Source organism: Euprymna scolopes, chromosome 15, assembly GCF_053919585.1.
Source record: "Euprymna scolopes isolate OS-2025 chromosome 15, ASM5391958v1, whole genome shotgun sequence".
Lineage (NCBI taxonomy): Eukaryota > Metazoa > Mollusca > Cephalopoda > Sepiida > Sepiolidae > Euprymna > Euprymna scolopes.
Genome location: NC_136496.1, coordinates 96,904,485 through 96,921,548, shown reverse-complemented (window position 1 = coordinate 96,921,548; position 17,064 = coordinate 96,904,485). Strand labels below are relative to the sequence as shown.

The 17,064-nt window shown below is 32.7% G+C and overlaps 1 protein-coding gene across 2 annotated transcripts in view; it reads right to left on the bottom strand.

The window, feature by feature from the left end:
- LOC145294011 (cAMP-dependent protein kinase inhibitor beta-like) overlaps positions 1-17,064 on the bottom strand; it is a 233,701-nt gene that overhangs the window by 56,529 nt on the left and 160,108 nt on the right. The window contains exon 1 of one of the 2 annotated variants that reach the window (XM_080140967.1): positions 2,003-10,254. The exons of the other annotated variant lie outside the window; for it this stretch is intronic. Within the exon in view, the coding sequence (XP_079997093.1) occupies positions 2,003-2,052 (50 nt within the window). The 5' untranslated portion in view covers positions 2,053-10,254. Of the gene's footprint in view, positions 1-2,002; positions 10,255-17,064 lie in introns of those variants that run through there. 2 annotated transcript variants of the gene reach the window in all.

The following is a 17,064-nucleotide window of genomic DNA, read 5'->3' as shown; positions in this document are numbered from 1 at the left end:
AAATTCACTTGTAAGTGACATTCTCCTGGAGGGGGTTAAAGGTTCAATCTTCAGTAGGCAATACTAAGAATACAATTGCGAATTACATAAGACTATCCAGTCATGGCTGATGGAATGAGAGCGTAGTATCCTTTGATTAAATAGAAGGTTCTGTTCAAAATTCCATACAGATTCCCCAGTTCAAAAAAAAAAAAAAAAATACACCTGAAGGTCGGAGATAACATTGGCTGAAACATCATGAAACTAACACTCAAGATGAGAACAGTAGTCTGAATAATTCGAATATACCAAATTAATGATTATGATGAGTTAAAGCTGATGGTCTTTCTTCAGATGAAGAAGGCTGATGTGTAGAAGCTGTACCACCACTGGCCCTTCACCTCCCAATCTATTATGCAAATCAACCACTAGTCAACTACTCTTTATTTCATTAGAAAAAACTTGGAGAATTATCCAATTTTAATGAATTTTCATCACTATTTTAATGACTCTTATCTATTTATATGAATTTAGGTATGTTTACATACTTATTTGCAAAGGATTCACTCATTATGAATTGCTTAACAGAGTTGCTATGCATAAGGGGTTCAAATGTTGGTTTTATTTAGTTTTATGTAAAGGGTTAAATAAAACTTCTTGAAAATTCAAGTACCTTTAATTTTTGTAAAAGTTTAACAATAGGTATTAGACATCAATTAATAAATATTCCCCAAATTTCAGTTTCTTCAGAGTTAAAGAGCTTTTAGGGGACAAAATAATAAGAAAAAAAACTACCAATCGGAAATTCAAATATTCCAAATTTGCATTAAATTTGATCCATAGTTATTACACACCAATAAAGCAAGAATCTTTGAATTTCAATTTCTTCTTAAAACCGCTTAAGCTTAAGCCTTAAATTTTAAACATTCCTTAGAATCAATATCATAGATTTTAACCCAAATTGGAATAAGGATTCTAAACATAATGTTTGGTAAGTTTCTTTCCTAGAACTGCCCACCTGTGGAACTCTTGTTCCATTGGCCTGTTCTCCAACTGACTACAGTATGGTCGTTATCAAGTCCAATGTAAACAAGTTCTTGTTGAGCTAAATAAATAATCAAATTATACCCAATTTCCATCACTAACAATTATTACGCTGTTGTCCTGGTGACCATCGTACATTCATTAACCCTTATCCTTGAGTGGCCTTTAGGCCTTGATAAGTGATGACTCCTTTGTTTTTAAAAAAAAAAAAAAAAAAAGGTAACCTCTTAAGTATTTTTTTAGCTCCTTACATAAAGTGGCTTCATGCCTTGTCTGGAGCGATTTCTCTAAAAAGAAAAAAAAAAAACTGAACAATTAAATTTTGTGACAATGATCAGGGAAATACATTTTGGAGCTATGAACAAAGATTCTCGGTTCAGAACCCCATTCTTCCCAAAACAGGTGGGAATCTGAACATCAAGAGCAGCTTCTTAGGAGTCAACTCTACTTTGAAATGTACATTTTTGAATTGTCATTATGTGATCTCCTCTGCAGAAGGGGAAGACTCAAATTTATACTGTTATTCGATGTATGTAGGAGAAAACAATATATATATATATATATATATATATATATATATATATATATATATATATATAAGGATTATTTTATAATTAGATTTTTTAAATTCGTTTTTTTTTTCTCTCATATTACTGTGTGATGTAAATTTCCCGGTGACTCAGTAAATTCTAATTCATAGGTCCCAGAAATCACTAAAAACGACCCTGGTGTCTAACTCTGTCCTGTGGGGAGGCATTGTAAATAGGAACATCACTAAAACTTAACATCAAAATATCTTCTAAAAATTATCTTCACAATTTTTACAATTTGACATAATTTGAAGAAAGACCAAAGCGAATGATATTTGATGGTTAGAAATGAGCAAGAAAATAAATAGAAAAGAAAACCTTTCAAACGTAACCAAAGCTCGACTGTACAGACAGAGCAAGATTGTGTATAAAACATTCATCAGGCTTACTTCTTCTTGTTGTCAGTGGTAGAAGAGGTCATGTGATTAGTAACATCCATATTTGATTGACCAATCACACCTCGGCATTAAGGCACGGTATGTGATACACGATTATTGCACAATGATTAAGAACCTGATCTGAAAATTGCAAATTGAACAAATGCATTGTCAGTAAGTACAAAATAATAACAATAATAATAAATACAACAAAGGAAAATTTATCAACAAGAAATATTTTGTTGTGTTATTTTCATGCAGTGTGTTTTCTAATTTTTTTATGTTATTTATACGGCTATCAATTGACTATAACAATAAAACCATTGTCATATTGCAAATAGAAAAGTAAAAAATAAAAGGTCCTTTAATATGTTAGATATTAGTTGTTGTTTTTTTTTTCAAGAAGAAATATTAAAATCGTTTTTTTATGGAAGGACTGAAAAATTATCTGCACCTATTTATATTCACCCAACATTGCTCATATTAAGATATATACATATTTTTTTTTACTAGGGAGTCACCACTTATCAAGACACGAAGAACACTTAAAAATAAGGGTTAATGAATGTAAGATGGTAGTGTAGATATCGTTAATGGTTTAAATTGGGTAGAATTTGATTATTCATGGGGACGGCTCAACAAGAACTTGCTTACGTTGGATTTGAAGGCTACCATATTGTATTCAGTCAGGAAGCAGGTCAGTGGAACATTGTTCCACAGGTGAGCAGTTCTGCGAAAGAAGGTTTGTTCATGGAATCTGCATTTAGATTTAGGCAGATAGAGAGTGGGGGAAATTGTTTACAGTGGTTCTAGCTAGTCGAGTGGTTTTTGTGACAGTTTGGCAAGGGGGAACCATAGATTGGAGTTCAGTTAAGCACTTGCTGTAAAAATAACGACAAAGCAACGACAGGCTTGCAATAACTCTTGTGAGAAAGAGGTTGCAATAAAGAGAAAAGGACATGACCCACTAGGTTTTGGAGCCAGTTTTGAACTATCAAGGCTGGAGAGGGCACGTCGAGCAGCTCCTGCCCAGATGTAGCAACAGTATTCCATTTTAGGGTGTAACTGGCTCTTATACAGATAAGGATCACATCAACAGTGAGATACCTACTGGAGTGGGAGAATGATCCAACCATTTTTCCAGCTGTTTTAGTACTTATCCAGTTTACGCCACAATCTCTGTCAACTTTGCATATGCACTATCCGGCAGTAAAAAGATGCCAAAGCGATTAGCCAATCAACTGCAAGACAAGTTTCACTGAAAGCATGAAAAAAAAAAAATGTTTAAAAAATGACTTTCAACACACTATGACAATGTGAAATTCCCTTTTTACCCCACATTAAGAACAGTTTTTTAAATAGAAAGCCATTCTTAACATGGGGAAGAGAGAACACTGCGTTTTGAATTAAGTATATGGCAATCTGCATCAGCATCTTCTGATTGATTATATAAACTTTCCAGAAGTTGCCAATCTACATTTGCCATAGATTGCATTGTAAACTGGATAAATATAGATATATTACTGGTTGGAAAGTTTCTTCGGAACAATAATTTCAAATATGATTTTGTTCAGTTTCTTTCCTTGAAAGAAAAGTTGAAAATAACATTTATAAGATGAGGTCAAATAATTAAAAAACTGTCAGTACAGAAAAAAAAACTTATTTGTTGACGTTGTCTTTCTTTACATTTCTGTAAAATGCAGGGATTTACGTTGCAAGTGAAGCAGTCACATTTGCAAGTGATTTTTTCAAGTGGTAACTAGAAATAAGACGCTCATCTCTTAGCGATTGTGTTTTTCTTTTACCAACAATCTTCCAAAGCTCATTACTGAGCGAAAAATGTTTTTTCAACCATTATTTTTTCTCTAATAAAACGAGTAACGCCAAACGATTTTAAACAATAAAAGTTTAACAGAACAAGTGTTTTTTTGTTTTTTTTTTTGGTCAAAGCCTATTTGAAAACATCTGAAGAAATTTGAATGTTTATACTTTCAAGTCTCAACATAAACTTCGGTACTTATTTAAAATTACACACGTAATGGAACAAAGATTTCATATTCCAAAAATCACGTGGGTTTGGCTAGTAACTTTTCTATTTAGCCAGTAAACAAAAATATTTGGTTGACAAAGGTCAATCAAAGATAATTTAACAATTGTTTTTTCTTTATTTAGTTTAAATTTAAAAAAAAATAAATAAATACCAATAAAAATTATTTGGCTTCCATCAAATTTCTATAACATAATTCAAATAATTATTTAAATGTTGAAACCTTTTTTTTTTTTTTTTTTAATACATTCTTCACTGTGATATTATTTGCTTGTTCACTTGCAATTTGGACACAAATGCTAAATATTTATCCAGGAAATAAAACAATATTATGAAATGGAACTATTATTTTTACCAAATTCAAAACAATCATTGAATTAATAAACGATAACAAATAATTGTTAATTAAATTATTTGTTACTAGCAGTTCAGTCCAGCTTTGCTCAGGCCCTATGTACTGTTCATAACTTTATGTGCATATGTATATATATATTTTAAAAAGTTTAACTCAGGTCCAGGTAACCTACATGTAAAAAATTTCAAGTGTTTAGACTCTAGATTGGCGGAGGAGTTTGGTAGAGTCTACAAAGATCAACTTTTTCAAATTTGACGTCTTGGCAGCCAAAATTTCGCCCAAAAACTAATTAAAAAGCTTGCTGCATGTCTGAATACCCTCTATGTAAAATTTCAAATGTTTAGACCCAAAATTGGCTGAGTAGTTTGCTATAGACCGCAAAAGCCGAATCTTTTGAACTTTGGGCCCTTGGCAGCCAAATTTTCGTCCAAAAACCGGAAGCTTGTCCTATGTCTGAATACCCTTTATGTAAAATTTCAAATGTTTAGACCAAAAATTGGCTGAGTAATTTGGTAGAGAACGCAGAGGTCAAATTTTTTATAACTTTGACCCCAATTTTGACCCCTTAACATGTGTTTTGGGCTCAAATCAAATTAAAAAGTTTGATCCATGTCCAAGTAACCTACATCTAAAATTTCAAGTGTTTAGACCCAAAATTGGCGGAGGAGTTTGTTAGAGTTTTTAAAGGTCAAATCGTTGAACCTTGACAGCCAAATTTCTGGTTGAAAACCAATTAAAAAGATTTTTCAAAATCTCAAGTCTGTAGGCTGAAAATTTACAGAGTAATTTGATAGGGAAATGTACACATACAGAGACAATTTCACTAGATATATAGATTGTTTTTTGTTTTTTTTTTATTCAATGATTGTTTTTATTTTAATACAAGAAATAGTTCTGCTTCATAATATTGTTGTATTTTTGGGACAAATATGTAGCATTTGAGTTCAACTGTTCCCCTCTAATAAATTGTCCACTTTCAAAACTAATTAGTTAACTTTATAACTGATACCAAATACACATAAATATGTTGCGTCTACATTTTTAGGAAATATTTAGGAAGCAGCCTGTAAAAGCAACTGGAAATATTTTTAAAGAAAACAGTTCAATGGGCAACACTAGGAGCCACAGCCTATCTATGCTAAAAGAGACTAAAGACTATGGAATATTGTAGTCCAAAACTTTTCCTAATTCCAGGATAATCAAACACACACACACACAAGGGATGTTCCAAAAGTAATGTCAACCATTTTTTTTTTTTTCATTCCGCTTGAATGGATTAGCGAGGATTGCAAATTGCACGGTTATGATGACTGAACTCATGTATTCATGACTTTATAATTTCATCGCTTTGTTGCAGATATGGAGGGGATGAAACTAAGAAAGCAACTACTGTTATGGACGTGCATCAGAAGTAGAGATGCATCACCGAATTCCTGGCAAAAAGTGTATTGAGAATGGTGATAGTTATGCAGAAAGATAAGTTCTGGATTACATAATGTCGCTCAATTTAATGGTAGCACTGTTGTTGGTGATTCAAAAGCATAGGCGACCCTATTAGTGTCAGATGAAAACCTAGCCTCAATGTGAAAATGTTCCAATTACTAAACCGTACTTCCTGTTTTAGTTTATAAAATAAATAAATCTGTAAGATATATTAAAAGAATAACAAAAATGTATTCAAAAGTTTCACATATTTTCTTTTATGCCAATTTTCTTATTTTAAACTACAATGGGAAAGTCGGTTTGGTAATCGGAACATTTTCACACCAAGGCTAGGTTTTCATCTGGCACAGTCGCACTTAGGGTCGCCTATGCTTCTCAATCACCCTCTCGTTTTTGTAGCTCTAACTTTGAGTTAAAAAATTAGGTTTACTTTTAGAAGGAGCCTAATATATATATATATATATATATATATACACACACACACATATATATTAGTGATGGGACGATTCCAATTTTTCCTCGATTCCAATTCCGTACTAAATTACCAATTCCAATTCTTTATAAATCTCTAAATATTTAACTATAAAAGTGTTATTTTGTCCCGATTACTGTAAAAACACATCTTAAATGTGCCTATATTTTCTTAAGTGTAAAAACACATTTGTGAGGGAATGATCTAGAGATTTTAGCCTTATTGGAAGTTTAAATCAATAAATATTTATTATTTTATTATTACTACAATCAGTGGAAGATGTTTCTTAAACCAAAATCAAATAAAAAAGATAATTAAAGGAATCGGTTTTGGCATCGGAAAATAGGCTCAAATTTTTCCAATTCCGATACCAATACTCCAAAAAGCTCCAATTTTTCCGATTCCCGATTCTGATTAATCCTCCCAACATATATATATATATATATATATATATATATATAAAATAAATAAAAACACTTCTATAAATATTCCAAGAGCAGTTCAGGTTAATTATCTCTGATGATGAATTCTGACGTATTCGAAAATACTTGAGCCTACAGTAACTATGGCAACTACATCAGTCAGTTCTTGCCTGAAGCAAAAAAATTAATTAGAAGGTTGGAAAGGATTCAAATCAAAAGGAGTAGACATGAATTGTCTGTGTTATTTAACGAAATATGCTTAAAAGAAAGAATCCTGCCTGGTTTTTCTCATTTCATTTAACGAGTATACCTTTCTATCCAAAAACTGCTTACGCACAACTGCTTTACAGCAATTTAGGCAAATTTTTTATGCACATTTTCAGGTCTGTTTCATTCACGTTTAGTGACTGATATTTTAGCTGGATTGCCATTCTCTCTTTGGTTACTAATTTCAGAGTGGGAGTTGGACTGACCTCCTCTCCCAATAATAGGTCCTCTTCCTTCATCTCAGAAACCATAAATAAAGAAATACAGTATAAATCTAATTAGGATCAGTTTTTCATCTTACATCATCATGTGCTTAGATAGGATTTAATTACTACAGTCAAATCTCACTACTATGCCACTCGTTGAAACCGAACAAAAGTTGCATAGTAAAAAGGGTTGGTAAAAATGGCCTTATCTTTTCAAATAAAAACACCTGTAGACTAAATCTGAAAAATGAATGCAAAAAAGAAAAAAAAAAAAAATGAAAAAAAATTGAATTGGAAAACACAACACACACAATGGTGACATAGTAGCAAGATTAATCATTAAGCAGTGTTCTGCCTGGTACAGGCATTGACGGCTATGGCTCTCCATCTCTCTCTCGAGGCATTCATGAATTCATTGTTGCTCATCATTTTTGATGTTGCCCAGGTATTCAGACTGTCAATGTTTCTCGCTGTCGTCCTCTACTACTTCTACCCACGATTTTTCCTGTCAAGTTAATCTGTCCTATTCTGCTTTTTCTGTAGACATGGCCCATGAATCTCATTTGTCTTTTTCGTACTGTTCTCATCACAGACCTTTCTGTGTTTGCTATTTCTAATACCTCCTGGTTTTTTTTTCTTTTCTATCCAAGATATCTTCAAAATTCTCCTAAGGAACCGAGTTTCATTTGCCTCTAGTCTTTTCCTAGTGTTGCTGGTGATTGCCCAACACTCACAACCGTATAATAGAACAGACCATACATATGTTCGGAGTATTCTGAATTTGGTGCCTATTTTAATTTTTCTGTTGGTCATGATTGATAACAATCTCTTGAGGGTTACTTTGGCTGCGGCTATGCGATTTTGTATTTCAGTCGTGCACCTTCAATCAGATGTGATCCAGTATCCTAGATATTTGAATTTATCAACTTGTTTAAGGGATGTATACTCATGTTTTATTAGTAGGGCTGTGACAACAGTATATTCTTTTCATTGTTTTGACTCTTGAGTATATATCTGTTAATATCTTATGTTTTTTTTTTTATATAGACTGATGTGGTTCTCGGTTGATTGACTGTGTTTGTGTCGGATATATACTTGAGAATGAAAAAAATATTCTGTTGTCACAGCCCTATTTATTAGCTACTCAACTGCAATCAGTAAACAGTCAAATCTTGCAACTATACCACCTTTACTCGATCCTGACACAATTCAATACAAAATAAAGGGCTGATTTTGTAATGTATTGTATTGTATCAAGATCTACCAAAAGTGGTATAGTAGCGAGATTTGACTGTATACCGATTGCGGTTGAGTAGCTAATAAAACAACATGAGTGAATTTCATTCTCTTGATTAAAAAAATATATAAAAAAGACAAAAAAATTTTTAAGAAATTCATTGCATTTTTTTTTTTTTTTTCAGTTTAATTTTTAATGCCATATGTGAAATAGTTTTCTGTTCTTTGTATCAACGTTTCAATAAAGCAAATCATTTCTTAACAGTTAGTTTTCTATAGAAATAAACACTGCGTTCACCTGTCATTAATTTGGACTTCTATATTTTTTGTAATTTACTTAATCGCGATTTAAATAATTTAAATATTTTTGTTATTCTTCAACTTAATTCAAGAAACAGACTTACTTTCTTTACAGTTAATTTCACTCTCATATTACATTATTTTTAAACAATATATTTTATAACTTCCATAACCTAGTGGTTAGCAGTTGGTTGGTCAGGATTTCAATATACCAAAATCAAACCAATTCAGTTTTGGGCATGCTGTGACCTTGTTCTGTTGATCTGAGCTATAGTCCTCTGCAGTTCTACGAAGTCCACTTTCCAAGGCTTTACCTTCTCTCCCTGCTTAGTTTATTGCTAATCATCTGAGGTGCCCCTACCGGAGAATGCTGACAGGGCTGCCCAGGATTTCTGTTCGGCCAGAGTGCCTTTTTTCTGAAGTGCTGGCTTTTCAAATTCCAATTTCCTGACCTTGTGTCTAATCTTCCCACTGTGGGAGAGACATAAATAACTGACCTGTCGAGTGGGTTGTAAACAATTACGCAATAGATTTTGATTAGGTACTTTTTCTTCCCCACCCTCTCCCTTTGCTATTTTTATTTTATTGCTTACCTCATAAAACAATTTAAAAAAATCCGTTATCTGTTTACAATTTATTTCGTAGATAACATTGGAATTAGTTTTGTCGACTACCTCCACCTCCCAAAAACAGCATTTTTTTTTTTTCTTTTACTGCCAGACGAAAATTTGAAAAAGCAGTTACACGTTTGCAATATATTTCTTAGAAAGTTTGGAATAAGATTCGTTGCCCCTACCCTCGTGCCCCCCCCCAAGCAATAAATGCGTAAATATATATTTTGTTATTAATTCAACAACGGGGGGGGGGGGGTAACGAATCTTATTCCAAACTTTCTAAGAATATATAAATCCGTTTACAATATATTTTGGAGATAGCATTGTAATCATAGTTTTGTTGACCCCCCCCCCCCGTCCATCCGCCCAATAAAAAATGTATGATTTTTTTTTTTTTTTTGCAAAAGAGGTCAGAAATTTCTGTTTATTTCCTTTCTCGAACAACATCGAGAACAGGTCACTTAGTACATTTTCTTTATATATCCGGCACAATCAGGTCGACACACCGATTCTCGCCAGATCATCGAAGTTAAGCAACGTTGAGCCTGGCCAGTATCAGATGGGTGACCATTTGGGAAGGTTAGGCGGGCGCTGTGTGTGTGTACCGCGGCACCGCGCCGAGTCATAGAAATTTCCAGGTTGGTATCTGGAAGCGCATTAATTCACTGGGAGATGCACCCCCAGTTTTCGTTAAGACATGCATCAAGGAGAAGGAAACTCTGATGTAAAAACCTGCGGTCTACTGTATACTCCGTCCTGTGGCAGTTATCTGCACCGACGGAGGTTAGCAGTAACACTAAAAGTGTGAATGGTTCTACACACAGCCTTCACCACTATAAACAAATAATCTGTGCGGATTTCCGAGCAACTTAGTTGTTGTGGCAGGAACTCATACGTTGAAATCGACGGGGGAGAGTCCATATATATATATATATATATATATATATATATATATATATATATATATATATATTACTTGAGTGTAGATTCTCAGAAATTAAGGGGCTCTTCTTCCTGGGGGTGAACATTTGATCTCTATATGAGATCTCACTATGTCCAACTAAAGTTTTCCCTTACCGCTCAAACGTCGAGTCAGTAAAGAAGGTAACATTTTTATTTTTCTTTCCCCAACTGACCAGTTTTTTAATAGTATATCTTTCTTGTGATCTCTAAGTTTTGCAGGATTCCAAAACAAGAATTCATCAAGTCTAGTGGATTATCTAGTTTAGCATTGTTACTAAAGGGATCTTATTTAGACTTTATATACTATGTATGAAGAGAAGGAAATTTAAACACTTAAAAAATATTTTATTTATTTATATATATATATATATATATATATATATATATATATATATATATATATATATGGCAATTTTTAATTCAAGATTTAATCATTGTTATCTATAAAAATATACAAACGTGTGTGCGTGTGTATTTTCAAAATATTCTGACAAAAAAAAAATCAGAAAAAGCAATGAATATGACACTGATTGGGACAATAATATCGATGATGGCCACTCTCCTGTTATCTCGTGTTTACCATTTTTGTGGCATCCACTATTTCGATTGTAGATGACTAACATTAGATCCGTATTAACTAAAACGAAACCAACTATAAATGCAAAACGCTTAGTTTTATGTAATTAATTCCAATTTTGGAACAGGCTATATAAAGACTGTTTCAAAGTTGATTATAGCATTTTGCTATAATTGAATAAAATTAAAATACTTGAGAATAAAAAGAATATTAAAATTAAAATAAAAAATAATATTTGAGATTATATATATACACATACACGCATTTAAACATATGCTGAAATCCCCAAACAGAACAATTTTCCACCATTTATAATTCCGCTTACAAATATTAAAATCTACAGACAATGATTGGAAACCTTATTCTAAGTTTGATCAAAACCCATTACATGACTGATTCTAGAGAATCAGTAAAATTTAAGGCTTAAACTTGAGTTTTAAGAAATTGAAATTCATTATTGATGTCTAGTGATTATAAACGAATTCAATGTAAAACAAATAAATTAAAATTTTCATGTGGGAGATAATGTCCATATCATACCCCATGAATCTCCCCTTAAAATACTCCAAAGAAACTGAAATATAGTGAATATTTATTAATTGATGTGTAAAATCTGTTAAAATTTTACACAAACCTGAGCTTTCTAAATTTTCATGAAAGGTTTCCATGCCTTTTTTACTGCTTTTGCATAAAACTAAATTAAACTAAATATAGCTTACTTTTGGATCCCTTATAACAGCTGCAGTTGTGTTCCAACATTCATAATGATAGTTTAAGAGCAAATAGAGTAATGCCGAATCAAAGTTGCTAGTGAAATTAAGAATCTCGTATATCACTGAAAGGGAAGGATGGGGATGTTTTGCAATTATTTTGTATTACAACTATACTGTCGCAATTTTCTTACAAATAAATCAACTTTGATCCGTTGACAACCATAAGAACAATTTACAACGGCGATTTCCCCACCGATATACGTGATTCTTAATTTGATATACGTGATTCTTAATTCCAATTAATGTGCAGCGCTTCAAATGCAGATATTTAATTTTGCGCGGCTAACGCGATACCCTGCTGATTACTTTTTTCGAAAATCATACTGTTATCAAGACCCATGGATTAATACTCGCGCTTGTAGAATCACACAATGTGGACCAGGAAAAAGAAGAAAAAACCTAGACTTTTCATTGAAAAGGATGAATATCATCGAAATATATCTGGTTTAAACAAATAAATTTGTTTATATATATATATATATATATATATATATACACACACACACACAGTGAACGTGTCTGCGTGTGTGTGCGTACATTTTCCAACGTAATAACTGTCAATTTTCAGTCTACAGACTTGAAATTTGATATACAGGGTACTGAGATTTGGGAAAATCTTTGTGATCGGTTTTCGGCCAGAAATTTTGCTGTTAAAGGGTCAAAGTTCAACGTTTTGACCTTTGAGAACTCTACCAAACTCCTTCCACAATTTGAGGTCTAAACACTTGAAATTTTAGATATAGGTTCCTTGGACATGGATCTAACTTAATACGCTGATGGGAGCCCAAAACAATAAATTTTAAGGGGTCATAATAGGGGTCAAATTTAAAAAATTTACCTCTTTTTTTTTTGCTCAGCATACACCTCCAAATACCCGGGCAACACCGGGCACCCATGCTAGTATATCAAAGTGAACGTGTCTGTCTGTGTATCTGTGTGTACATTTTCCTACGCAATAATTCTGTCAATTTTTAGTCTACAGACTCGAAATTTGATATACAGGGTACTGAGATTTGGGAAAATCGATGTAATCGGTTTTCGGCCAGAAATTTGGCTGTTAAGGGGTCAAAGTTCAAAGTTTTGACCTTTGAGAACTCTACCAAACTCCTCCGACAATTTGGGGTCTAAACACTTGGGATTTTAGATGTAGGGTACTTGGACATGGATCAAACTTAATAATGAAATTTGAGCCCAAAGCAATGAATTTTAAGGGGGCAAAAAATGGGTTAAAGTTTTAAAAAATTGACCTCTGCGGTCTCTTCCAAATTACTCAGACAATTTCTGGTCTAAACATTTGAAATTTTACGTAAAGTGTATTCAGAGATAGGGCAAGCTTTTTCATCGGTTTGGGTCGAAAATTTTTAGTTTCCAATATATAAATGTATGTATGTATGTATGCTTGCATGTCTGGCTAAAACTTTTGACAGAGGCGACAGATTTTACCAAGATCAGTATCGTTAAAAAATTCGATCTGTCATAAGACAAATATCGCAAAATTTGCTAAAAACATTAATATCTTCACCTTCAACTAAACACTTTTCTACGGGGGGGGGGCACTTTTTTCGCCGATATTTTTGAAAGTTATCCTCTCCTTTAGATTGTCTAGCCTTAATTTTAAAAAATGTCGGTTCCCATTTGGCGGTGGTCGTAACAGTATAGACGTCAGGTTTTTACCCCGTTCTTTTCCTCCTTCGTAGTACGGGTTCGAGCCAGCCTTCCTACTACCGCTTTTTTTTTTTTGTTCAACAGACACATCCAAAAACCCGGGCAACGTCAGGCTGAAATGCTAGTCTATCTATATATCTATAAAAGTGAAAGTGTCTATCTGTGTGTGTATCTGTGTGTCTGTGTGTGTATACATTTTCCTACGCTATAACTCAGTCAATTTTTAGTCTACAGACTCGAAATTTTATATACAGGGTACTGAGATTTGGGAAAATCGATGTGATCGATTTTCGGCCAGAAATTTGGCGATTAAGGGGTCAAAGTTCAACGATTTGACCTTTGAGAACTCTACCAAACTCCTCCGACAATTTTGGGTCTAAACACTTGAAATTTTAGATATACAATTTTTAATACACCTTTCTTAAAAACATTCATACATTTTCTTCTACACTACCAACATAAATAACCCCGAAAATGTTTTTTTTAAATTGCATCACAAGTAAATTGTCTTAATTTTATTGACCTTATTAACATATAAATTAAATATTTGACCCAATGGGTCATGAATGTTTGTTTAAAATAAATGAAAAATGTTACATTTTATTTTCATTTTCTATTTAAAAAGCCATTCTTAACATGGGGAGAGTGTTTTTTAACTATTCTGTACTTTTAACTAACAATTTCATTCAAAAAAGATATATCAAAATTTTAATTTAACTTTAAGTATTATGGTATCTGTTCAGTACACATGTACCTATAAGTATGGCAAGCCACTTATAATACAATGGCTGTAAGTTTTTTTTTTCCAAACTAAACAATTATAAACAGACCGACTCATAGAAACCTCTCTATTCTTTTTTCATTTTAATATACTTTCATAGAAACGTTTCTGTTATGCCACAAAAAAACTATTTTCTTTACATCACAAGTGTCACGCTCATACATTAATTCCCTAGCTAATATAACATACTGACCCAACGGGTCACGGGTAGTCTAGTATACACACACATTAGCTACTCTGATCTTGCATTACCCAGGAGTACTTATACTTTAAATTTTGTTTTACATTTATTTTGAATGTCTGTAGATTTATGTTTATAGTTGTTTAAACAATTCAAAATATTTTTATAGTCACATGAACCATTGAATCTCGCTTCAGTCTTCATTGGGTGTTCTTTTACATATCTTATTACCAAATAGAACATCTATTATTTATTTATATTAATTTATAATAATTTGTAGAAAACATAATTAAATGCTTTAACTAGAGTTTGGTCAATATTTTTTCTCTACTTAACTTTGAAACTATATTTTTAGGATTAAATAATGAATAATTGTAAGATTTTAAAGAATCATTTAATCTATTTGAGAAATTGGCACACCAAAGTTTTGTTATTTTTTGTGTTTTGTTTGTTTTACATACACTGTGGAACTTGCCCAAGTACTGTTAGTCTGTTTCACATAAAACTCCAATATTTTCTTCTCAATTTGCAAAACATTGTCTTTTCAATATAAAAAAAAAACAGCTATCATTATTTTTGAAATTAGAATCTCGTTTTGCCTTTGTGCATATTCTTAACCATCTCAGAAGAAAATGTTGAGAAAACTTGATTCAATTTATTTTATTAAATTTTCTGTACTATTGTAATCTGCCTTCATGATATTAAATAATATTCATAAATCCAATGACTCCATCTAAACCATTCAAATAATTTTCTTTTGGATCAATCCATGACAAATGCTTTCAGTTTAATTTTTTTTTTCTTCTAAGAAATGTTTTTTGATACAAAAATGATGCATTGGCACAGAATTCACCTTTAAAAAAAATTACTTCTTATCTTTCAGACATTTTTTCTTTAAGTAATTAAGATTCCTCTGCTGATTTTTATTAATGTTAATTTATCGATTACCATCAAGTCAAACTATGTGCCTAATTGAAATTTAACATGTGTCTGCCAATTGCATATTTACGAGTTTTCTTTTTAGAGTAGCAATTATGTTTACTGCAGAGTTAACTTCAAATTCTTTTTCTCCTTTGTTCTTTTCTACGATGTGAGAACAGATAACATCAGTTACTATGGTTATGATATTTTCTATTTTTGACATTTTATAAAGTTATGATTTTAAAACAGGAGTACTTCAGGATTCTGTACTGACTTTAATGGTATGACCACATGGAAAGAATGGGTGAGATGAAGATTAATAGATAGATGCAGAACAATAAATAGAGGTTGCAAGATCAGTTCACAAGGGAAGACAAAGAAAAGGAAGGGAACAAATGAAGCATGCATAGTCTTCTGTGAGTGCACAGTGAACAAGGCATAAAAGAATGACCAAGTTCAGCATTTGTACCCCCCCCATTTAGCCCTAAAAGTCCCCAGGGGATGTCAAATCCTGGTGAAAATGAATAAACGGTGCAGTTTTAGGCCTTAGTATATGTAAATTTGAATTCTGCACCATGCAAAAAAAAAATGACCAAGTTCATCATTTGCCCCCACCTCATTTAGCACCAAAAGTTCCCAAGGCGTTAACATCTTTAAGTTTGAGTTCAGTGCCATGCAAAACTGCTAAATAGACATACACAAAATTTTTTGGACAAATATGGTAAAATAGTCCCAAAAATGGAATGTTTTTATTAGCTCTAAAAAAGTCTTTGGGGCACACCCAAGAGTTATTTACAAACAGATCTTTCTTTCTCCAACTTTACAACACGGTAAGAAAGAAAACAACATGCTGAGGATGGAGTATAGCTCCGAAATATGTTATAAACTTCAAACAAGTAAAATATTTATTTTTCTACTACTATGTTGTGATTTGGTTTTCAAGCGCACTTGATGCATATTTTATTTTATATAGAAATTAGTTAGTTACAACTTTTCAGAAAGTTTTATAAAAATCCAAGGCATCAATTTTTTTTAATAAGCACAAAAGTGTCAATTTTAGCCATTTTAACCTGAAAAGAACCCCTGGGGGGAGGGGGGGGAGACAACCGGAGTTTTTTCCGGAAAATCCATTGTTACTTTTTTACTCATATCATGTTTAATGTTTGTTCAAATTTTAAAAAAATTCCAAGGTGTAGTTATTGAGAAAAGTGCGGACAGACGAACGGACAAGGGTGAATTTACAGGTCCACCCTCCTTTTGTCGGGGACCAAAAAGTGATACGGATGGATTTTAGAGAAAAAGGAATAAGTAAAGACCTAACCATAAAATAAGTCAGCTTAAAACTCAGTTTATAGAAGCCGTCCAACACATGCCAGCATGTAAAACGGACGTTAAACCGAACATGATATTCGGTTTACTGTTAGTTTTATATGCTGACAGGTCGGATGTACCAAAACGTCACGTGAATAAACATAATGCACCTGAAATCATGGACAATCTGAATGGGAAGAAGCAACATAAAAATGACCGTTTGTCAAAAGATAAGATAAATGCTGGCTGCATGAAAAGTTATTTGACAAGAAATACGTGCGGGTGCAATCGAGAGAACAAAAAAACAAATAGGTGGGATTCTCAATTCATTGAAACAAATGTCACTGAATAAAACGCTCAGTGATAATGTCGTCCCATGGGGTGTTTGAGGCGAGGGAGAAGGGGTAACAAATTGTAATATAATAACCTGAAATTGATATTGGCAGTCGGTCAGCAATTAGGGCTGAAAGAAGAATCAACTGCCAAATTCCTGTATGTGCATCTTCATCCAAACTCCCAACAATCCTTCACAATCCCCGA